Raw genomic sequence first — 23,998 nt, 5'->3', positions numbered from 1 at the left:
AGAAACTGTGGCCAGATTTTCTTTTAGACACCTGAGCCTGACTGGCTTAGTAACACGAGAGTTTTCATCTTTTTTCCAGCCCGGTGAAAGACCCTGGAGCCCATCTTTGCTGTCTACCCTTTGAATAGACAGCAGGGACAGCTCAGGGTTTTGCTTCCTTGGATTGCAACTCCTGAGAGATGGGCTGGCTTGCGCAGCCCTGCGCTGCGGCTTCGCTGACTTGGCTGCCCTGATCCAGCGCTCTGCTTTGCAATCTACCTCCTCTGTTTTTTTTTTTTTAAAGCCAGGTATGATGATGTCAAACGTGATGCTGATGCTACAGTTACCGACTCAGCCCCCGCTGGCGCAGCCTCTCTGATTCTCTCTCCCTCCGCGTCCAGCGCTGGGCTTTTTCTGACATGTGCATCTGTTAACCAGGTCACATTTCATTTCAGCCACGACCCAGTCTCCGTCAGTCACTGGAGTCAGACAGCAGGAGGAGGGCTGAGGAGGATCGCAGCCTTCGCCAGCAGCGCGGCGCGGTGGAGGGAAGGACATCAAATCCTGCAGAAGTCGAGACTCCCAACCCCCACCCAGGTCCAAGCACACACCACGATGAACGCTCCGGGCTACGGGCGGCTGGCGCTGCTGCTGCTGCTGCTCGCTATGGTCGCCTTGGCTGAGGGCGACGCCAAGGGGCTCAAGGAGGGCGAGACCCCCGGCAATTTCATGGAGGACGAGCAATGGCTGTCGTCCATCTCGCAGTACAGCGGCAAGATTAAGCATTGGAACCGCTTCCGAGACGTGAGCAGCGGGCAGGGCCGGGCGTGGGTTCTGGGAAGGGAGGCAGGGAGTAGAAACCCCTTGTGCACTGGGAGCCGCCGCCGCGTGTTGGGGCCAGAGCCTCTCGGGCCTGCCAGGCTAACTGCGCCAAGAGTAAACAACACCGAGAGTCCGAGCCCCGCGCCCCTCCGGTGTTCCGGTAGCCACTGGCATTGGGACCTTCAATTCCGCAGCCTCCGGGGGAGTCCCAGGCGAGGACATGCTGCGGGGGCGCACGCTCACGACGGGATCTGCCCGCTGGCGTGGTGCGGAGCAGGGGTGCGGGATGTTGGGACCCAGGCCCGGGCTGCTCCTGGCCCCTCCTTGCCATCAGTCCAGGCGCTAGGCCCCTGCGGGGTGGATGCTACAGACTGCACACACTGGCTTTGGCAGAGGGAGCAGGTCTGGGTGGGGCCGGCAGGGAAGGTAGCGGCTGCACGGGTGTCCTTCTCCACCTTGGGCTTCGGAAGAAGGGGACGGAAGGCTCAAGGACTGAGCGGTAGCCAGGACTTTGAGTTTGGGGAAGGGTTTCCCCAACCTTCATAAGAGATAGTGGAAGGCGTGTCCATTATTGGGGTGGAGGGAGAGAATGGCACAGTTAAAATGCCCGAAGCTCTCCCAGGGTGGTCGCCAGAGCCATATGTGCAACATTTTCCTGGACCAAGCTTGGCGGTGGAGTATGGCTAGCAACCCAGGAGACCCATCCTTAGTTTGGTGGGCGTGAGAAGCAGAAGCGAGAGCCCTAGGAGCTGGATTGGGGGTCCCTGGCGGACGCCTGCCACAACCAGATTCACTTGGGCCGAGCTTTGCGGGTGGGGGTGGGGATGAGGCTGCGGACTGGCCGGCGCTGCAGCTCTGTTTACCAGCACCTGTAGATCAGCAAGGGAATAGGAGGCCGGTGCCCTCCCGCAGGGCGGCGGTGCGCAGATGGTGGCGTGGGCAGGGGTGAGGAAGGGAGGGCGTGGCTGCGCCCCGAGTGCCTCGGAAGGCGATGGGGGTGGAGGAGAATGGGCCCGGAGATGTAGAGCGCTCCTCGATCTGGCGCTAGCTGACGCCCTGACCTCGGAGAGCCTCTTCTACATTTGCCTTTTTATTCCTCATTCCCCAGATTCTCTCTTAGAATGCTCAAACTTCGAGCATTCTCAGGTTTTTAGATTTTTTTTCTATTCAACAGTTTTATTCTGTTTCAGAATAAACAAAGCTTGTTTCAATATTGTAAGGTGCACTGCTGGTACAGTGCACTGCTGGTACAATGCACCTTGTTACTTAGAGAACAGATGCCAGTCAGTGACCCAGAGGGCTGGGGAAAAGCATGAACGCAAAACGCATGCTGTCAGAGCATGTATGTACAGTTTTTCTTTTTGAAACCGGCCTGGGGTAACTGTCTAGACATTTTTTTTTTTTAAACACACATTAGGCAACCAGCCACACTATGGGAAGAGGCAGATGTTCGGGTGTTTGGGAGGGGGGTTAGTTTTGTTCTTTCTTTTCAAAATCAAACTGACATGATTTCATTCGTAAAGGGAAGGAACAACCACTGGCATTCAGGTCCTGGGACCATGTAGTGGGTGCTTGATCTCCACTTTTCCCCACCAAAAGCCTTTCTTCCCCAGGCACCTGCAGGCCCAGCCCAGATTAGCGCAGACTCCAGGCACTATCTGCAGTCCAGCAAATGAGGGGGCAGCAGCAAGCTGGTCTTTCCGGAAGGAATCCATGTGTCACTCGTCCAGGCCTCCCTCTGATTCTCTGTTTGGTCTGCCGGGGACTGGTGAAGGTCAGAGGGAAAAAGTGACGCTTAATCAGAACAGTGAGGGTTTAAAAAGAAAAGGTTCTTTTCCCTTCTATTCATCCACCTGCTTCCAGCAGCCAACACAGTGGATACCAATAAATACTTGACTGAATTGACCCCCATCTCAGGGCTGCCCACATATCTTCTTGTGTTGGTGCAGTCGCCACCCCGTCAGAAGAAAGGCACCGCATTAAAACTGCAGAGCCAGCCCCTGCTCGATTCGTAGAGAACATGTAAAACATACATTGGTGGTGGATGCGGGGGAGTGATTTGTGCTTTGAAAATGTCGGTTTTCCCTAAAGCCCCATTTTGGGGAGCCCTTGCTGCAGGAGGATGGGGTCAGAGAGAGAAGTAGGACAAAGACTGGAAGGCTTGGCCTTGGGGAATCCTCTGGCAGCTTCTATTGAAGGGCAGAATGGAAACTTCTGTCTCAGACACCCTGCCTTGCTTAGCGATGCCACAATGAGAATGGTGCCTCCTGGAGTGGTATGGTGCACAGAATCAATCTAAGGATTCTGCCAGTGTTGCACACATTTCCCATCTCACCCTAAGAGCTGTGGGCCTCCGGTCAGACACAGTAGCACTTATATTCATCTCTGTTGAATATACATCTTCTGAAAAATATGAAAACATGAAAAAGGAAGGTTTTTTTTTTTTTTGAGTCCCTAAGGGACCGCCAGGTTGAGCTTGACTCTGGTTCATAGGTGATCACAGATGGCACAGGGCCACCAGTCTGTAGGAGAGAGAGAGGCAAGCAAGAGGGTAGGCTGTGCTCAGGGAGCAGATTCCAGGGTAACATGGATGAGGGGCTGTGTCATCAAACTGTTGGTAGATGAGTGGGGAAGATGGAGGAGATCACGTCAGAGGGGTCAGAGAAGGGAGAGGCTCTAGGTACATGGGATGTGGGATTGGCTGGGTGAGGTCCACCTTCAGTTTACCATTCTCTCTAGGATTATCAGAGGCAAGCTTTGCCAGCAGAGAAGTCCTCCCCTATAGTGGGTGCAAGGCTCTCACATCCTGGGCCTGTAGGTCTTCTCTAATGCCTGCTACTGTTGTCCCAGGGAAGAACAGATTCATGATGGAGTGGCTAGGAGTCTAGTGGGCTATGCCTGGCTCCAGGGCTCCCAAGTTCCCTGCCTCGGGCAGTGAGTTCTGCTCTTCACTGATCTTATATCTAGATTTATTCCCTGCCAAGCTGTGTCAGACTTGTCTATGGGCCTTGCTTGAGAAGAAAAAGCCATTACACTGCATCTTTAGAGTGGGCTCCAAAGAGCTTGTCTGGGAAGAACTGACTGTTTTCTTTCTTCTTGGCTCTTCTCTGCTTTGCACTCCACTTGTATTAAATTTTAATTATGTTTGTGAGAGGAGGCACCCAGAGACACACTGTTAACCCATGTGGAGTTGGTGATGGCAGTGAACCTTCCCAGGATGCATTGTGTCTTGTATGGTCAAAGAAACCAAGACACAGAGACCTTATTTGGGGATCCACATTTAGGAAGGGGCAGGGCTGGGATTTCGTTGTCATTTTGTTCCTTTGAGACAGGCTCATGCATCCCAGATGAGGATCACAAGCATGTATTACTGTGCGCTGTTTCTCCAGTGCTGAGAACTGAACACCAGGCAAGCACTCTACCAACCAAGCTGCATCCCCAGCCCCAGAACTTGGACTTGAATCTAGATCATGTAATTCAGCTTTGTTTTCAGGATATCTGACATTCCTCATCTTTACTGAATCAGGGAGGAATGGTCAACTCTAACAAAACCAGTGTCCTCTGGCTAGTGTCGGATCAGCTTCCGAGACTGTCCTGGGAAGGAGGAGCATTTCCTTGGAAGGATGACAAAGACCCAGTATCTTCAGCAGCCTGCCACCAGCCTATTTTCTACCCTAGCCTAGTAATATCCAAAGAGGTATAGGGAGTACAGAGTTCTAGGACAGCCTGGCCTGGGTTCAAGTTCTTTCCACAGCATATAGCAAGCATGGCTCATCAGCCCTTTGAGCTTCAGCTTCTGATTGAAAAGCTACTTCGGATTGCCCAGGAAGAAGGCTATCCCCTGCAGCCTTCCTCTTCCATAAGGAACACATCAGATGGAATATTGTCTTTAGTGCTGGCCTACAACGTGCCTCATTCTTCATGGCAAGGATGGTACAGTGGCTTGATTAAATCCATCATCTGCTGTAGATCTGGGTATGTGCACCCAGGCCTTCATGGTGATCCCAGAGGTTACAGCACAGGGGGTGGGGTTGCTACTGCTGGCTGTGTGCTAGTCTTTTGTCTTTGTGCATGCCAATAGGCTGGTAACATGGAAAAGTGGCAGAGGGGTTCCCAGATGACTGTCCTCTACTACTCTCAACCTCTAAGCCATCGTGAGTGTAGGGACAATCAGTGCATGTGTTGTGAGGGGGTGTGGGTTTGTGAGGATCCAAAAGTGGGTCAGCTGGGATTCTACAATTTTGAGTTGGGAGCAGGCCAGGTCCTTCATTGGCCTTCTCCTCCACACTGGTTTCTGACTCTTCTTCCACCAGAGGATTAGCATCTCCAGACAGGTTAGTATGGTGATGGATGTGAGGAGCCTGGAAGGGAGGGATTGTAAGAGGCTTGCTGCTCAATGGAGCTACAGATGCTTCTCTTGTCTCCCAGCAGTTCTCAGAGGACAGACAGCCCATGTTACCGTACTCTCCATTAGGTCAGAACTGTCTGAGGAATGGGAGAGCTCTGTCCTGCCTTAGGTCCCAAGGGCCCAGGCAGAGTGCTTTGTTTTTCTTCCTATTGGGAAGACAGATTAGCTGTGTGAGCCTGAGGCAACTCTGTTGCCTTTCTCAACCTTGCTCCTTCTCATTGGTTTAATGTACAGACATTAATGAAAATGACCCAATAAATCCTGAGCATTCTGAGACCCTAGAAAAGGGGAACAAGAGCATTCCCTGCCCCACCCCCTCCCTGACTGGATGGAAAGTCTTCCAGTTCAAGGAAAGGCTTTTCTTTTCCTCCCCAGGAAGGCTCTATGACAGAACAGTAGGTTTTCTGGCACCTCAGCCCACAGCAGCTATCTCCATTATTTCTCTCTATGCAGTTCTGGCTGTCCTGGAACTCACTATGTAGACCAGGCTGCCCTTGAACTCACAGAGATCCTCCTGCTTCTGCCTTCTGAGTTCTGTGATTAAAGGTGTGTGCCACCACCGCCCGGCTCCCTTTGTTATTTCTTATCTGCTGCAGGTGCCGTAGATGGGTGGACTTTACACAACAGGGCTTTACCTCTTATAGACAAGAAGCCAGAAAGTCGATGTTCAAGATGCAGGTCCGTACTGTCTGACAAGGGCTTCCCTACTTTGGTTCCGGCCTTCTGGCTGTGTCCTCATGAAACTGAGCACCAGTGTTTTCCTCTTCTTTAAACATTGTTCATGTTATCTTATGTGTACAGTTGGTTTTGCCTGCATGTATGTACCATGTGTGTGCCTGGAACTGGAGTTACAGACAACCATGAGCTCTCATGGAGGTGTTGGAAAAGGAATCTTGGTCCTCTAGAATTACAGCTAGTGTGCTCTCCCTCTCTCTGAACCCTTTTCTTCTTTTCTTATATGGACTCTGGCCTTATCATAAGTGTTCTAGCCTAATGATCTCATCTAAGCTTAGTTACTTCCTAAGGTTGTCACCACCTAATACCACCCTCACACTGGAGTTTAGGACCTCTGTATTGAGTTTGGGGTGGGGCGGAACCCAGGCATGCAGCCTGTAACAATATCTTCCTGTCTCTTCTGGGGGCCATGTGGATGGTATTACGGCTGTGGATAGGGGAGACCTCTAGGTGTTGGCCTAGGCCTGGATATAAAGCTTAGGTAAAATTTTTTTTTTTTTTAAGTCAGGCTGTCATATATTCTAGGTTGGATCCAGGCTCATCAAAGTTGAACTGGTGCTCCTGCCCCACACTTCTCAAGGGCCCTCCTGCTGAAGCAGCTAATGTATTTGTCACTTTTCTCCTGTAATCATAAGCCCATTTGGGGCATGATCTGGAGATAGATTGTCTTATGTGATTCACCCCCAGTACTGTTCAGAGTGTCATGGGTGCTCCACAGAAATGTTCATACAGTGGAAAGTGACAACGAGGATGGGTCTCACCACTTCCCACAATCCTTTAAACCCTTGCTGGACATAGTACCATGAGTTCAGGCCATGAAGGGAAAGGGTTCTTGGGGAGGAGGGCATCATGTTCTGGCCTTGTCTAAAGCACTGGCAGGGGCATTGGTACAGACATACTTTAACCCTGGGCCAGACTCTTGGCATGTAGGGAGCAATGAGAAGCATATTTTTACCTTTGGAGGAAATTCTTGAGATTGCGGGGGGGTCAGCATCTCCCAGATGCCTGTCTCCATCTGTTTGCCCAGGCCTCACACAGTGGACACAGCCCTATGAGAGAGAAGCAGGTGTTTAATGATGCCCCTGTCCCAGCCAGCCCTCCCTTTCACTGAGACAGAGTTTGTGCCAGGCAGCCTCACCTCTCCCTTCCTCAACCCTTTTTCTGGCTGTGGTTGTTTCTTGGAAGAGAGAGAAGTTACCCTATAAGGCACCCCCAACTCCGGGCTTTCCCCAAGGGTGAGGCACATTCTAGCACCAGTTACATGGGTTCTGGAACAAGGTGAAATGATTGTCAGACACCAGGCCTGTTGGAGCTTAGGTGAGACCTGGCTCACTGACATTTTTAGAGATTCTTAGCTGGGTGGTGGTGGTGAGCACCTTTGATCTCAGCATTCAGGAGGCAGAGGAAGGTGAATCTCTGTGAGTTTGTGGCCAGCCTGGTCTTTGTAGAGTTCAGAACAGCCAAGGCTACACAGAGAAATCCTGTCTTGAAAAATCCAAAATTAGAGATTCTTGATCTATTAAGAAAAAAAAAAAAAAAACAGCCAACAGAATTACAGAAGCCAAGTCTCATGATGGATGTCCGTCCTGTAAATGTGCTGTGACAGTTTCCTCACTGAGCAATGATGGCAGAAGTCTATATTTGTGGCCTCTTGTCGCCACACTGTCCCCATGCTGTCAGGAGCACACAGAGAAGCTGGGCTAGTTTCTGTCCCACATGTTCCCAAGCCTTCCATTACAGTTCTGAGTATTGCAGAGAATAGTGAGGGATCATCCCTGGTTTTACAGATAAGGAAGTAGAGTTTGTGCAGGGTAGGGGACTCTTGCCTGGCATCCAGTGGTAAGGCCAAGCAGGAGTGCAGCACCCTGACTCCATGATGGTCATGGGGTAAGGGGTCAGTTTCCTCATCACACTGTTGCAGAGAGAGGGTGGGTCTCACATCTCACCTAAAGTCAGCAGTTCTGTTGGGCTCCCTGCCTCCTCCCCTGCCCCCAGCAAATGGAAGTGATTGGGTTAACTCAAGCTGTGAAGTGAGCTGGTGATTTGGGTGCTAATTAAACCGTCAGGAGGTAAACAGCCTCCAAAATACCCAGCATGTGCCCCTAAGCCCACTAAGCCTGCACACATCATGGCTTCCCCAGCTTGGTGCAGTGGGCCTGTCTCCATGGCAACTGAGCTGAGCTGCAGAGATCAAAGCAGGAGATGGGTAAACTCCAAACCTGCAGACCAAGGGGTGGGTGAAGTGGAGGGATTTCTGGAAAGAGACTGGAGAAGGGAGCCCTCCCCCCACCCCACAAAAAATCTTCCTCTGCAATGCCAGACCCTCTCTTTTGACTTCAGGACTCCCTGAAGTATGTTGACATGGTAGGAAAAACTACTGTATCCTGGATTTCCCGATTCCACTGAACCTAGGACTCTTTTTTTTTATCAGTTAACATTTATGGTGTGCTGGTTGGGGACTCGGGTTATTGGGGGGGGCAGTATTCTGTCATACAATTACTGTGGGATCCTTTATTAGTCACTTAATAGCACTGAGCTTCAGTGGAGAAATGAAGATAGCAACAGTAAGTTTAGTGAGTAGACTGCACTTAGCATAATGTTTCCCCAGTGGTACTTGCTGCAAAGGCGTTAGCTGTTGTATCTGGCATTATTCCTGTGCACTGGGTGCTGGGCAATGAAGTTGAATTTCATATGGCATCTTCCCTTGAGGAATTGGCTGTGTAAATACGGCAGAGGGAAGCAGAAACAGTGACATTGCTGGGTGTCACCAGAGCGACACTAGAGTCTCCAAGGTGGGATAAACAGGCAAGGGTGAGGCTGGGGGGAGATAACTCGTGATCATGTGTGCTAAGTGGAGAAGGCAGCCATTCAAAGCTGTGGCCTGCTGAGAGATCCCCGTGTGGACATTGGACTAGGTGCCCAGGCACAGATGAAAAGATGAACCTTTTTCTGGGGGGTATCGTGGAACCAAGAGAGTATTTCTAAATGTAACATTTACAGTGATTCCCTCTCCCCCTTTCCTGTAAAAGCAATATATGTTCATTGCAAGGAAATTTGAATAGGAGAGGAGAGCAAAAAGATGTCAAATGCTTTCTGCATCTCTACCCTGCAGTGGAAATACTTTGTTAACACTGATAGAAATATTTTTTTCTCTTATCTTATCTGGTCTGTCTGTCTGTCTGTCTATATATCTACCCATCTACCCTTCTAAATAAATGAGTGCAAACTGCTCAAGTAGTAAATAGGGCACATGATCAGAAAAAAGGGCCACTAAGTACTGGCCTAGGGAAAATGAATGTAAAGCCAACAGGGAGTTATGCAGGGATTTAAGGCCTGCTGTCTAGAAGGACTGGTGTGGACCAGAGAGGGTGGTAGGGGAGGCAGAGGAGGTGGGGAAGGACATTCTTGGCCTTAAGCTTTAAGCAGCCATTTTGTACTGAGTCCCAAGGGTTCTAAAGTGGGTTTCAACTGAAGTATATGAGTGGGCTCCAAAGCACTCAGTGTGTACTCCAGAGTGGGAAGATCATAGAAGATTATAGATCACCTCAGGCCCTGCCCACTCCAGTGGTGCAGTGGGTGGGTGTTGGGGGCAAAGATCTTGATGACCAAGGGCAGCCAATTCACACCTGCTCCCCAAATCCCAGGCAACCTCAGCATCCTCTGTGCTTGAAATGGGGTCTCAATACATAGCCCAGGCTGGTCTTGAGCTGGATATCCTCTTCCTCATTTCCTGAGTGCTAGAATTGTAGGCATGCAACACCATGTGTTCTCTCTCCTACTTCACAACTATATCCCCTCCCTCTTCCCAGGAAACGATGGGAGGCAGCAGAAGACTCCCCCCGCAACCCCCAAAGGCTGGTACCTATTTCTACCCCAGCTCTGATAATGCTGGCAGGCCTTAGCTTTTTGGCGATTCTCAGCCTACTTCCTATCCTTGGTAAAGGAGGCTCTGGGCAGAGGACACCTTCACCCTGAGGTGCTGCTGGAGAAGGACTAGAACTGAGCTGCCATCCTTTGCCCTCTCCCACAAACAAAAAGAAAAGAAAAGAAAGAAAGAAAGAAAGAAAGAAAGAAAGAAAGAAAGAAAAAAGAAAAAAAAAGAAAAGAGGCAAAGTGGTAGGAGTGGGATTTATCCTATGACCTCCAGAGCAAGCCTTGTGCATTTGGGTTCTGTTGCCCTTTCTCCTGTCTGATCCTGAGCCCAAGGGCTGGGAGATACTTAGCTGCTTGGGTATGTTGTGGTGTCCAGGGTGAGGAGAGCCAAGCATTAGCAGAGAGGCCAGATGGGAGAGACAGAGAGCAAGTGAGGCAGGCAGAGGTATCCTAAGAGCTAGACCCTCCCTCCCAGGAAGTCTGTCTATCTCTGGGCTCTCTCTCCTCTTTTACCCATCTCTTAATACCTTCCCTATCTATGGAAGAGACAGAAAGGCTGCACTGAGTGTGAAAACTGGAGGATGTTCACAGAAATGGGGTCTGCTACTTCATTTCTGGATACTATCTGGCACTGGCAGATGATGGCCTTAACTGCCCCTGGGCTCATGTGTTGCATATCTGTATGCTTATGTACATGTCAATACAAGTGAGGAGGATGTATATGCATACATGGCTGCACAAATACTACACACACACACACAAACACAAAATACATGCCAGTAGCATACAGGTATGCACCTAGGTAGGCCTGAATGCATGGCCCATTTATTTTAACCATTACCTACTTGGCTTTGACCTGGAAGCCTTCATCCCTGATGTCTCATTGCCTGCCAGTTTCCAGATGAGGCCTCCAGTGCCCTCATGGGCTTCATTGTGTGCCCTTGTTGTTCCCCCTGGGGCACCCTCTAATACCAGCACCCCATGCCTTCTCCTGGGCATAACAGCTAAACACCAGGCCCATGCTACCCTGACTCTTTCACATCTCTGACTCGGGTATGGCAAAGGTCAGGATGGGTTGCAGGTAGCTATGTGTGGTTTCTCCTCAGTGTCCCATGCAGAAAAGGCTGGTGGCAAGTTCTCAGGAATAATTATCCCAGAAGCTGTTCCTACCCACCTGGCAGAGTTTCTTCCAGGTATCCTGGAAACTGATGACCTCAAAGGGCAAAGGGAGGAAGCTAAGAGTATTGGCACTTTTGTGCAAGAGAGGTGGGCCTATGGGAAGGTTTCTCCCTCTGGCCAGGTTAGGGTCCATGGGCCATGGAATGGAAGAGTGGGGAGGTTTCCAAGGGCTTCCAGTCTCAGAGACCCTGTGCTGTAGTGGGAAGACTGAGCTATCCTGGACATCAGAGATCTGGTTCAGTGAAGGTGTGATCTGAATCAAGTAATTGTCCATCCCTGAGTGTTCTAGCTTCTTCTACTCATGAAGGGCTAGCTCACATGACCCATAAGGTCCAGGTTCCCTGGACCATGATAATCAGGGACTTCATTACCATTGGCACTGCTGTCTCCTTCCCAGTGTGAATGAATGGTCTGAGTTCTGTCGACAGGAAGGAATCCCACTTTCTTACAGCTTGAGAGAGAGGGCTCTTCCTCACACCTCCCTCACAGGGTGGGCAGCAGGGTGACAGCGGGGTGCCTGCCAAAGAAGGGACTGCATCAGGAGAAACTGGTGCTGTTTCCCAGATACCCAGGGCAGAGGCATGAGAGACACAGTTTCTAGGAAGTACAGTCATCTGCTTTGGTGGTGGGGCTAGGGTTGGGCTAGGGTTTGTTGCCCTTTCAAAACCATGGGAATTTCTTACAGCTTCTGGATTTCCTGTGCAGAAGACATGGTAGTAGCCTCCAATTGGTGTTGCTGGGGATTGGGCCTATAGACTTGTGTCACAGCTAAAGAAGGCCAGGGATGCCCTAGGACTCATGGTATGAGGGTGGGCCTCACAGCCAACTCCTGTCTTTCTCCTTTTTTTTCCTGCTCATTTCCTGCGGATTCCATGGTGGCCTGTCTCCAGGAAGTAGAAGTGAGTACAATTCAGGCCACATCCTGTTTTATCCTCTTTTGCCAGTACCAGTATGGGATGGGGAGAGGTCCTGTGTGGGAGAGACTGGAAAGAGTTCTAGGATATCAAGAGTGGGGAGGCTATGGGCAGTGCCTGGATGGGCAGCTGTCGTTGCCATGTAGAAATAGTGGCTCAGGCCTCTCCCATCCTGTTCCCTGTAGTAGTTGAGCCCTAGCCCTGAGACGTAACCAGGACCTTTCCTTTCTCCCACTCCTCTGTCCCTTCCTAGGATGACTACATCAAGAGCTGGGAGGACAATCAGCAAGGAGATGAAGGTAACTTGTCCCTCCCAGGTGTGTGAGGGAGGAGACTGACACCCATGAGAACAGAAGAGAAATGGCTCTGCTGTAAGGCTCTTTAAACAGCCAGGCACCTTGAGCACAGGACTTGAAATATTACCAAGGGCTGCCGGAGAGAGGGACCTTTGAGGTATGCAGTTGGGATGTGGATCCTGGGTCTTCCTAGGTGATCAGTGTCCCCACCTTCTGTCCCCACAGCCCTGGACACCACCAAGGACCCCTGCCAGAAGATGAAATGCAGTCGTCACAAGGTGTGCATTGCCCAAGGCTACCAGCAGGCTATGTGCATCAGCCGCAAGAAACTAGAGCACAGGTGAGTAACAGGAGCCAGGAGCCTCAGAAAGGGCTATTTTCATCAGGAGGTGGGGCTCCATGATCCCCTCCTTTCATACTAGGCACCTCCTGTTGCAAAACACACTTTAGTGGCTCAGAACAAGAACACATGATCACACTGTTTCAGAGCAGTAGCTCTTAACCTTCCTAACACTGTGAATCTTTAATACAATTTCTCCTGTTGTGGTAACTGGACCCCCACCATAAAATTATTTTTGTTGCTTCTTTGTAACTGTAATTTTTCTACTGTAATGAATCATGATTGTAAATATCTGTATTTTCCAATGGTTTTAAGCGACTCCTGTGAAAAAGGTCATTTGACTCAAAAGGGGCCAGGACCCACAGCTCGAGAACTGATGTTTCAGAAGGTCAGGACTTCAGGATTGGTTCTATTGGTTTGGTTGGGTCTGGCTCAGAGTCTGTGGTAATAGAGGATGACACAGAGGACTCCCTCTGAGGTCTTTATGTTCACCAGCAAGCAGGGGTTTAGGTGGACAAGAAGATATGGCCTCCATGAGAAAAAGAATCAGGGATGAAATCCTGCCTTGAGAGAGATTTTTTTTTTTGTGTGTGTGTGTGTGTGGATTGATTGATGTCTGAGGATAAAGGAAATGATATTTGTGAAGACTCAAACTTCAGAATTATGTGGAAATACAGGAAAAGCTAGGGTTGGAGTGTCCTTGTTCCCACTTGTTCCCTGGCTGTTGGAGATGTGAGTTCCTAGTCACCAGAAGGCCCCATAGGGACATTTGGGGACTCTCAGTCTTACCTCATAGCAACTGGCTTTCCATAAATAAGTAGAAACAGGGATAGTAGGAGGGGGAGAGGGAGAAAGGGAGACAGACAGACAGAGACAGCCTCATCTTATCAAATACTCTTGAGACCTAGGGAACTACAGCTCCTCTCCGACCTGGGTGCCCTGTGTGTCTAAGACAGATAGGTTAGACCACACAACCAGAGCCTCCTGTTCTGATATGTGGCGATTTCACAAAATTTGAAGACTGTAGTTTCTGAGGCCTGTGGAGGAGGAGGCATTGACATTTGAGGTTTTTATGCCACCTCTCCCATTTTGCAAATGTTAATGAATAACTAACTCTATTGAAAAACATGCTACTACCTGGGTGGTTGATCCCTCTTACAAACAGACCTGACTTTGCTCCTAGGAAAAGGCCAAGGGAGGGCCCATGTCCTGCCCAGTTTGTCCATTCTTAGGAGCTGGGTTTGATGCGGCAGTGGGAGAGTTGGGGGGTTGGTGAGAATGGGTAGCATGGGTGAGTAATCTACTGTAGACCAATGGACCTTTCTTGTCAGAAAGGGTCTCCTGGACCTTCTGCCAGCTCTCTTATTTTTACCTCTAACTTCACATCTTCCCCCATCCATTCTCATAGGATCAAGCAGCCTTCTCTGAAACTTCATGGAAGCAAAGACTCCATCTGCAAGCCTTGTCATATGGCCCAGCTCATTTCAGTCTGTGGCTCTGATGGCCACACCTACAGCTCAGTGGTGAGGAGCCTTGGTCCTTTGTGAGGTGGAGGTGGGGTGTACCCAAATGCCACAGGGAACAGAGGGACCACTGACTGACAACACCCTGAAGAGTTCCTAGGATTGATGAGTTCAGTCAGTGTGTTCAATGCAGCCCTTCAGCCCTGGCAGGGCAATCTGACCATGGACAGGTGGAACGCTGGGAAGACACACACACACACACACAAAAACGTAGCTAATGCAGGTAATTCAAATGCAGTCAGTAAGGGTAAGTCTCACAAAAGTATTAAGAGCCCTGGAGGAAGCACATGAGGTCAGTTGCCTGAGAGAAGAAAGGACTTCTATGTTCCTGTCTTGTTGCTCACCAGCCAGCAGAGGGTGATGTGGGCAGCACCCTTGCAACCCCATTAGAAGATGTAGGGAAGAAGTCTTGGGAGGGAACAGATTTCTACCTTGTGAAATTTTGAGAGGACAGATGATATTTGTGAGAGCATTTTGCAAACTTAAGAGTTCTAGAGAAGAATAGGTAATGGTTAGTAACATTTCTAGAAGTAAGAAGCTGGGGCTGCTTGGCTAGGGTTGAGTTGAGTAGACCTCATTTTTTGTTTGTTTTTGTTTTTGGGTCAGGTTGGTGTTAGAACTCATTCTCCATACTTCTTTTTTTGTCATTGAATTAGGGATTCTCAGTTAAACTGAAAGTCCAGTGATATTAGTGATAGGGCTAGTTTTCTTAAGTAGCCAGATTTTTCTGGAGGAATTTCCTATTTCTGCCTTCCGAGGCTAGAGTTACAGATGGAGGCCCATGCCTACCTGGTATTGACGTGATTTCTGAGGATCCAAACTCAGGTCCCCATGTTTGTCCAGCAAGCACTTTAACCACTGGCTATCTCCCCAGCCCTGGGGAGACCTTTTTGGTTGGCATAAGATGTGGATATAAGAGTTCCTTGCTGAGGTTGAAGTTGCTGAGTGGACGTGGTCACAGGGTGGGGTTGGGAAGAAAGTGAGGCGAGAATGAACAATGAGTATGCTGAGAGTACATGTATGAACCAGGGAGCTTACAAAGAAGATAGAAAGAGACAGGAGTGAGGAAGAAGAGGGAAACAAGAAAAAAGAAGGAGTAGATGGGGAGGAGGGGAGAAGATGTGTCCCACATGAGAGGACAAGGTATCTTGTGGGCAGGAAGCTGTCAGTAAAGGTCCAGGCTGTTTGGCTTCCACCTCAAGCCTTGATGTTCTCCAACAAGTATAAAAACCCATGATTGTTCTTTCCGGAGTGACAGAAATTCTCAGGGCCCCTGGCTGCAGGACCTATAGCTAACCCCCCATCACCTAGCCTGAGCTCTCTCCTGCAGTGTAAGCTGGAGCAGCAGGCGTGCCTGAGCAGCAAGCAGCTGGCAGTGAGGTGTGAGGGCCCCTGTCCTTGTCCTACGGAACAGGCTACTACGTCTACCACTGATGGCAAGTCAGGTAACCATAGTGTCTAACCATAGCTAGGCCCAGGATGTTGGGCCTAGTCAGGAAACCTGGACACCCTTCAGGACAGTAGGATAGTTTGCAGAGTGGGAAGGCACTGCTGGCCCTAACAGGAGAAGGAATTGGACCCATTGTGGTTTGGGATCCTGGTAGCTTATAACAGGAAGCTGGGGTTTCATCCCTTTTCTCTTCCCTGGGTGTTGGGGAAGTGGGAGAGAAGAGGGTATTCCTTTACAAGGAGCCTGGCTAGACTCTGCCCTATAGGAAAATAGGGCAAGAACAAGGGGTGGGGGTAGGAGAGTAGAAGAGAGAAAGCCCTTCCCCCTTCCTGCTTCTGCTTCCCTTAACATTGCCCAGTCTCCAGGTCTGCTGCTTTACCTTAACCATCCTCAAAAATCTGTTCTGTTCTGCACTACAGAGACCTGCACAGGGCAAGACCTGGCTGACCTGGGAGATAGGCTCCGAGACTGGTTCCAGCTCCTTCGTGAGAACTCCAAGCAGAATGGCTCAGCCAGCAGTGCAGCCAGCCCTGCAGGTAGCATGGGGGAACCAATGCTTTGCCTGGGGTGGTTGGGATTGGGAGAAAGGTGTCACAGGGCCAGCCTACCCCTGCCAGATCCTGAGCCTATGATGTGAACCCCCAACGAGATGTGAACCTGGAAAAAGGGAGGTCGGTTGGTTTCAGCCATGATATGATAGAACTTAGGGCCTCCAGGGAGTAGCCAAGGAAAAGAGAAGAAACGCTGTTTTCTGGGCCTGAGAATATAGCTAGGGAGAGTATCGCCAAGCATGCTTGCAAGCCCTGGGTCTGATCCCCAGTACCAAGGAAACTTACTCAGAAGGGCTTATAAAATGGGCTTTATGTGGTTCAGGTCCAACACTGGAAGTGGGTGGGTAGAGGCAAAGGCTGTTCTTTATTTTCTGTGCCTCAAGTTTAGGCTTCAGGTTAATCTGACTCTGGACAGAAGCCTGGCTGGGGCTGAGAAATATGTAAAGAGATGGATGAACAGACAACAGAGCATACTTGAATTCCAGTCTCCTCTCTAGGGTTAGACAAGAGCCTGGGGACCAGTTGCAAGGATTCCATTGGTTGGATGTTCTCTAAGCTGGACACCAGTGGAGACCTCTTCCTGGACCAGACAGAACTGGCTGCCATCAACCTGGACAAATACGAGGTCTGCATCCGCCCCTTCTTCAACTCCTGCGATACCTACAAAGATGGTCGCGTCTCAACTGCTGAGTGGTGTTTCTGCTTCTGGAGGGAAAGTGAGTATTACCCATGGCTCTCTGGCACTGGCTTCCTTCCTGCGGGGCTCAGTTTCTCTTCAGGAGTCATAATATTTGCCTTTTGGTCACAAGCTTAGAGCCATCCCATCCCACCTCCTTGCTCTATCTATCTGGCTTCTCTCATCAATTAGAACCCAGGGCTGCCAACACTTAGCTCTCTCCTTGGGCAGGCTTCCAGGTGGATTGGACTGTGTGGATTCTGAAGCTTGTGTGTTTTGGGTACCTTTACATAAGAGGATGAAAAAATAAATAAGTATGGGGGCTAGGGAGCTTGTTCTGTGGTAAAGCATTTGCCCTGATGACCTGAGTTTTAGCCCCAGAACTTTACATAAAGGTAGAAGGAGAGAACTGTCTCCACAAAGGTGTCCTCTGACCTTCACATGCTTGATGTGGTATGGTGGCTCATGCCTGCCTTCATGAATACATAAACACACACAAACATATATACACATATGTCATACACACATGATAAACACACATACACACACAATATGAGAATCTGAGAGGGGATGGTGCAAGAGATTGTACAATGAGAGTCTTGGAGTTGAAGACAAATTAGCTTTTCAGTGGTTCCCCTTCTGATGGACACATCTTTGCCCCAAACAAGTGATTATGTAACTTATTATTAGCCCTCCACACATGAAGACTTTTTTTTTTTTTTTTTTTGAGACAGGATTTTATACATCCCAGGCTGTTCTGGAACTCACCATGTAGCTGAAACTGACCTTTCCTATAATTCCCACTGCTGGGATTACAGGCATGCAACACCACACCCATGTTTTACTTTTGTTTGTATTTCTTTCATCTTTTTGAGATGGGGTATCATTTAGGCCAAGGTGGCTTATAAGCCACTCTGTATCCCAGGGTGGCCTTGGGCTTGTGATCTTTTTGTTTGCCTCAGCCTCCTGAGTGCTGGGATTACAGCCATGCATGACCACACCTGCTGCATGACATCTGTATGCTGTATATGCTCAGAGTCAGAGCTAGATGTGTGCTTAGAAGTCATTTGGCCAAGAGGAAAATGATGGGGAAACTAAGGTCCCAACCAAGCTGCCTGGCCAGCAGCTGGGGTAGGCCCAGTGCTTGCCTCCCCAACCACTGTATGGTCAAAGTGAGAAGCATCTGCAACTACAGGCTGAGGCTTGGCTAGGGCTCTACTGTATGCTGCTCTGGGGTCTCTAACAAGTGGCGACATCTTTGAGAGTTATGTCTGAACTGAGAGGTAAAAATACCTAATTCAGAGGCTGTGGTGAGCACAAATGGAAGTGGGTGCACAGCACTGTGGGACGCACGCATCCCTCTGTGATGTGAGGTCCACAAGCAGTCTTTCTGTCCTCTGTGCTGACTGGCCTGCCTGCTCCCAGTGCTGCTCCAACATGCCCCACTCCCCAGGCTCTTCATGTCCATCCCTTCTGCATGCAAAGCAAAACTCTGGTTTGAAAGGTCAAGGTCTCTCTGAGGTCTCTGACACTAGCTATTTTCAGGCCTGGGAGTTAAGTCAAACATCCTTTTAACTTTCTATTTCCCTGTGGTTTCTCAGCCTGTGGTGTCTGCCTGTCCCTACCTTCTCTTTTCTTCTGAATTTTGTTTTTGTTTTGTTTGGTTTGGTTTAAGACAAGGTCTCACTATCTGGTTCTTGTTATCCTAGAACTGTCTATGTAGACCAGGATGGCCTCAAATTCATAGCTATCTACCTGCATCTTCCTCCAGAGTGCAGTGCTTACAGGTGTGAACCACCATGCCTAGCTCTCTTTTGAAGTTTTTAACTCATCCTATGAGGGCCAACATCCCTAAAGAATCCTGGGGCTCTTGGGATCCTTAGCCTGTCTTAAGCTATAGTGGCCTCCCCTACCTAGACACTGAGTATCACCACCCAAAAGAGCCCTACACTTGTTTGAGGACCTTCGTGGGATCAATGCATACCACCACCCCCCCAGTGGCTTGATGTGGGAGACCAATTGTCTTATTTTGCAGAGCCCCCACAAAGGGTTCTAAGTCTGGGGGACTCAGTGTGCTTTTAGCACCGTGGGCCAACCCTGAAGCTGCTTCTCTTTATAGAGCCCCCCTGCCTGGCAGAGTTGGAGCGTACACAGATCCAAGAGGCAGCCAAAAAGAAACAAGGTAAGGCAGACTGCAGAGGAGTAGACCAAGGGTGCTGCCCTGAGCTCCTTTGAGGCCCAGAGATTCCAACTGCCCTGCTTTCTGGCATATGATGAACCTAGAGGAGACTGTGGCCTACAACTGCACAGGAAAATACCCTTCTTGGTTCATTGGCTTGTTGGACACTAGTCTCCTCAGCTGCCCCTTAAGGAGTGTGTTTAAGTACTTTATGGCTATCCAGGCCAGGGCTGGAGAATCCTGCACTTAAATTCATTGCAACAGATATGTGTCTAAGGCTAGAGTGGGGTTCCTCCATGGGAGATGCTCACTCACATTATAAACTATAAACGAACACCTTGGAGAGACAAGATAGCAGCCCAACCTAGGTCAGAACTGATGGGCAAGGCAGACAAGGTTCTTGGCCCTGTAAACATTTGGAAAGACTAGCCATGGGAACAGTCAACATGCAGATCAAAACATCAAGAAAATTCCCAACTCAGACTGCTGTGTAGGGACAAGGACCCATGCATCTGCAGGGTGATGTTGAGGGTACAGCAATCCTGAGAGGTGGGCACATAGCACAGGCCTTGTAGTATATTGAGAGAGACAAGACCAGCACACTGAATGAGCACCCAGCCCCCAAAGCACCTATGAGGCTATGCTGACTGGGCCCACTGGCCTATAGCCCTGAGGAAGCAACTCTTTCATCTATCTTCCCAGGCAGGCCCCTGTGTCGTAGGCTCCCCACTGTAAGGTATCCAGTGCTACCCTGGTTGTCTGTGTGGCTCTTATTCTTCAACTAAACCATCTCAGAAGATGCCAAGGGGATAGTTTGGAGACCTGAGAGAGAGAGATTGGTGGGCTCTGAAGAAGGAAGAGAAACCCCACATTGTTAGAGGAAGACAAGCCAAGAGTAGGATCAAGCTTTCTAATATGATGAGGCCAGAATGTCCAACAAGATGAAGGCCATGAGACCCAGGAAACAGCAGCAGTTGATGGTGCCCTTGAAGCAGTCTGATCATGTGGTTTAGGGACATTGCGGAAGGAAGGTCTGTGTGTTCAGTCAGTAGTGCTGGAAGAAACAAGCCTTGAGTGTCTTTTCTTGAGGGGTGGGTATGAGTACCAGGCTGGCCAGGTTCTGAGGCTATCTGGACCCCTGCTCACACACAAGACTCCAGAGCCCACACTCAGGGCTCCTGCTCTAACCTTCAGGTGTCTTCATTCCGAGCTGTGATGAGGACGGCTACTACCGGAAGATGCAGTGTGACCAGAGGAGTGGCGACTGCTGGTGCGTGGACCAGCTGGGCCTGGAGCTGACTGGCACACGCATGCATGGGAACCCTGACTGTGGTAAGAGCTGGTGGCACTGGAAGCCTCCTAATGACTTGCACCTGGGTTCATGTTTGTGGGGTAGGCCTCCAGGCCGAGAAAGTAGATACAGTGTGAAGGTTCCTTATCAGCCTTTCTCTTGTTCCCCCAACAGATGACATCGTGGGTTTCTCAGGGGACTTTGGAAGTGGTGTCGGCTGGGAGGATGAGGAAGAAAAGGAGACAGAGGAGGCAGGAGAGGAAGCCGAGGAGGAGGAGGGTGAGGTGGGTGAGGCGGATGATGGAGGCTACATTTGGTAGATGGCCCTCAAGGGCCTTGGCAGGCCAGGGCGCCGAAGGCCAGAAAGACAGGCCAGAAGAGACCTGGACAACAGCAGGCAACTTAGCAAATGGATCCAGAAGTCAGTGTGAAGGACCCTGGCTCCAATGAGGAGGACTGGAGAATGTGGTATGTGTGACTGGTATGTTTGTGTGTGTGTGTGTGTGTGTGTGTGTGTGTGCTCATATGTGTTGGTTGTGTCATGTGCTGACAGATGTGTCCTTGATTCATGCTGCTCCTGGCAGTAAGTCACCCAAAGTCTCCTTTCTCCTTGTAGTTATTTTCTTTTCCTTCTGTTGATTTTAAAATGCACGCACATGTACATGCAAATTGGCCAAAAATCAATGAAACGAGATGTCCCTGATCCTGTCCCGCAGCCCCAAAACCTGGTGTTCTGATCCTGCTCTATCAGCCCTACCTTCACCTGTCTTTCTTTCTCCTTTTGAGGCCAAAGAGAAGGAGGGCAGGAAGCTGAAAGCTGAGTATCCTCCTTAAATTGGGTTGATTTGCTATGAAAGCCCTGCCCACAACTGTCTGGTGATGATGAGACAGGACTCTGTACACAGCAAGACTTGCCCTTCTGCTGATGTCTGAAGAGCTAGTTGCAGATGTGTCTAACCATGGTCCTTGGGCTGCACATGGTTAATGCTGACTATCCATGTAGCCCAACACAAAACTGTAAACTTACCTAAGACATAGATTTGTTTTTATTTGATAACTCAGTTGAAGAGGAATTTTTGAGTGTCAGCTTTACAGATGACAGTGCTCTGCCACAATGTGAAAAGGTTGGACATACTTAATAGATTTTCTCTTAACCTATTCCTGAGTAGCCAGAGATAGCCCAGGAGAAAGGCAGGAGAGGGTAACCCAGTCAGGATCTGTGGCCTCATGGGGATCGAGGCTGTTTTCTTAGCAAAAAGGGGCTGTTATTTTGCTGCTGAGATTTGGAGCAGCCTGTCATGAGGACTTGCTGCTGCTACCTCTGCCCCCTGGTGAGGGGGCCCCTGTCCTAAGGAGCTGAGGATCAGAAAACAGCATATGTGTGCCCACCTCCTCCTTGACCCTCTAGGAACCAGTCCTCAAAAAGCATGTCCCTGAGATCCTGCCACTTCCTATTCCTTAGATAGTCCTGGAGGAGAGGCCTCAGAGCCACAGTGCTCTCAACCATGGGGTTTCCTCTGTCTTAAGGGTCCCCAAGACAGCTCTAGCAGAACCGTGCCCCAAACTCCATTTAAAGCCCTACAACATATGTGAATAGAGAACAGTGCATCAGCGGGACCACACTGGGCAGCTAGGCCCTGAGGTCATGCCCCCAAATCACCAAGCCCAGTGGGAGGTCCTTTTACCCAGATGCCCTATGGGGTTTTGTGTGTTTATTGCTTCCTACTTCTCCCTCTCAAAGGAAATTTCTTAATATGTTTGATGAAGAATTTTTTACTTGGACCTGGACCTCTGATAACTTTTGGTACATGCACGTGAAAGAGAGAGAGAGAGAGAGAGAGAGAGAGAGAGAGAGAGAGAGAGAGAGAGAGAAAACACCTGAGGGTCATTCTGATGGCTGGCTGGGGAGAGTGAGAAGGGCCCCCTGTGTGATGGGAGGCTAGCCACATACTGGGTCCTTGTATTGAGGCTTTCAGAACAAGGCCCCAGTCTGGTTCCCCACCTCCCCCCACACTGCCCAGCATCTTGGGGCACTGGCTGGATACATCCACTGAGTGTCATTTGGACTTTAGGGGAAGCACCTAATCCTTCCCATTCCTTTTTGCCACCCTGGAATGGCTACCTTCTTTGTCATTTCCTGGGGGAAATGCCACTAAGCTCTATAAAGTGCTTCTCATTCCACAAGAAAGTTCTGACACTCCAGGTGTTGCCTGGTCCCATCCCCTTCCTCCTCCCTTCCTCTTCAGGCCTCTGCAACTTTCTCTGGTTCCTGGCTCAGTCACATCATCCCTCTGCATTCCAGAAGCAGCCCCTTCTCCTTTTCCTCTTCTTTCTCCTCCTCCTCCAGCTGGAGTTACTTGAAACTTTCTGCTCTCTCTAGGATGGAGTCTGATTTTTCCTCTACCCCAGCTGGATTTCCAGAATGTCCCTGGGTAGCTGCAAAGGATTTTAGGCTCTCTGGAATGAGGGGGTGGAGTTCTTTCACTCTGTTCGCTGGGGACCAGACTCTGTGTGTTCCTGTATCTGACTTTGTAAATATGTCTTAGGAAGAAAGCAGAAGGTGTTGAACTGTGGCAGGCATGCAGGGGTCCAGGAGCTTGTCCCTCCCTAAATCCCCCCCAGCCTGTGGCTTCTCATCCCACTGAGACTGAGTCCTACAAAGGTAGGCAGAGCAGCTGTTCCTGGTGGGGCTGGAGGTCCCCAAGTACCTCCTGGTCAAGAAAGCTTCAGGTTTCTTCAGGAGCAAGGTCACAAGTTAGATCATTCTCAGTCCTGTGGTTTCATCCTTGTATAAGCTGCCTACCTATTTTCCTGCTTTCACACCCTTGCTGTGGGCCAGGGAATTAGGGCTGTGCTGGAAAGTGTTCAACCAAATTGCAGCAGCACCATGTCTTGCTGGGACCTGGAGCTGCTCTGCTCTCCTCTTTGGCCTGTGGGTGCTGGGAGGGATGGTGCAAGTTGGGGCAGGTTGGGGTTGGATGAAATAAATGTGCCTTGAGAGACCACTCAGAGGTCCCAGGAGTAATGGGGATAAGACTTACCTGGGAGCTCTGGATGGAGGCAAAGTTGGTGAGAGAGACATGGAACATCTTGACTCCCCCCCAACCCCCAGTATCCCATAGGGGTTTCAACCACATGGGATAGGTGGGCACAGGTCCTTCCTTACTCCCCCCCCCAGCTGGTTTGGCTTGGCACATATTTGGCCTTTCTTGAGCTTTTATCTGCTTCCAGTTTCACTTCTGGGTGGGGAGGTCTTTTGGTATCATTTTACCAAAGCCTGAGCCTACTGCTCTTGCAGAAAACCAGGGGCCCATCTTGGAAACCTGGGTCATCATGGGCCTTCCGACTTGCAGTTCTTCCAGGGAAGGGCCCCGGAATGCAAAGCGAGTCCCAGGCAGAGCAACCCGTTTCACAGCCCGTGTCCCACTTAAGCTGTCTAATGTGCAATAACTGAGCTTAGAGTTAAACATTGTGGTCAAGTGCTTGGGTTCTGTCTGTAGATTTAAGTGCTGACATTGTATCTCTCAGTAATTTTAGATGTCTTTTAAAAAGCTGAACAAGTGTTAGACCCATGTGTGCATTGATGGGCCCTTAAGCGTCCCGTGGGTTGTCCCACTTTCTCCCTTCCCCTCATGACCTGCCTCCACCTGGGGCCCCTCACCTTGCTGTGGTCTTTATCTGCCTATTACTCAGCCTAAGGAAACAAATTCACTCTACACATGCATAAAGGAAAATAATTGTTATTTTTAAGAAAGTGGAAAATAAAAACTTTATAAACACCA

At 49.8% G+C, this 23,998-nt stretch overlaps 1 protein-coding gene across 1 annotated transcript; it reads left to right on the top strand.

The window, feature by feature from the left end:
* Window positions 1-299: 299 nt before the first annotated feature.
* Spock2 (SPARC (osteonectin), cwcv and kazal like domains proteoglycan 2) lies at window positions 300-23,998 on the top strand. Its single transcript, XM_021643469.2, has 11 exons — window positions 300-783; window positions 11,887-11,895; window positions 12,164-12,209; window positions 12,432-12,546; window positions 13,955-14,069; window positions 15,400-15,514; window positions 15,939-16,055; window positions 16,568-16,786; window positions 18,866-18,928; window positions 20,120-20,257; window positions 20,391-23,998. The coding sequence occupies exons 1-11, from the start codon at window positions 595-597 to the stop codon at window positions 20,534-20,536; spliced, it is 1,272 nt and encodes a 423-aa protein (XP_021499144.1). The 5' UTR covers window positions 300-594; the 3' UTR covers window positions 20,537-23,998.

Source organism: Meriones unguiculatus, chromosome 16 (assembly GCF_030254825.1).
Source record: "Meriones unguiculatus strain TT.TT164.6M chromosome 16, Bangor_MerUng_6.1, whole genome shotgun sequence".
Classification (NCBI taxonomy): domain Eukaryota; kingdom Metazoa; phylum Chordata; class Mammalia; order Rodentia; family Muridae; genus Meriones; species Meriones unguiculatus.
The sequence above is the reverse complement of the archived record's forward strand: the minus strand, read 5'-3'. Positions and strand labels throughout refer to the sequence as shown.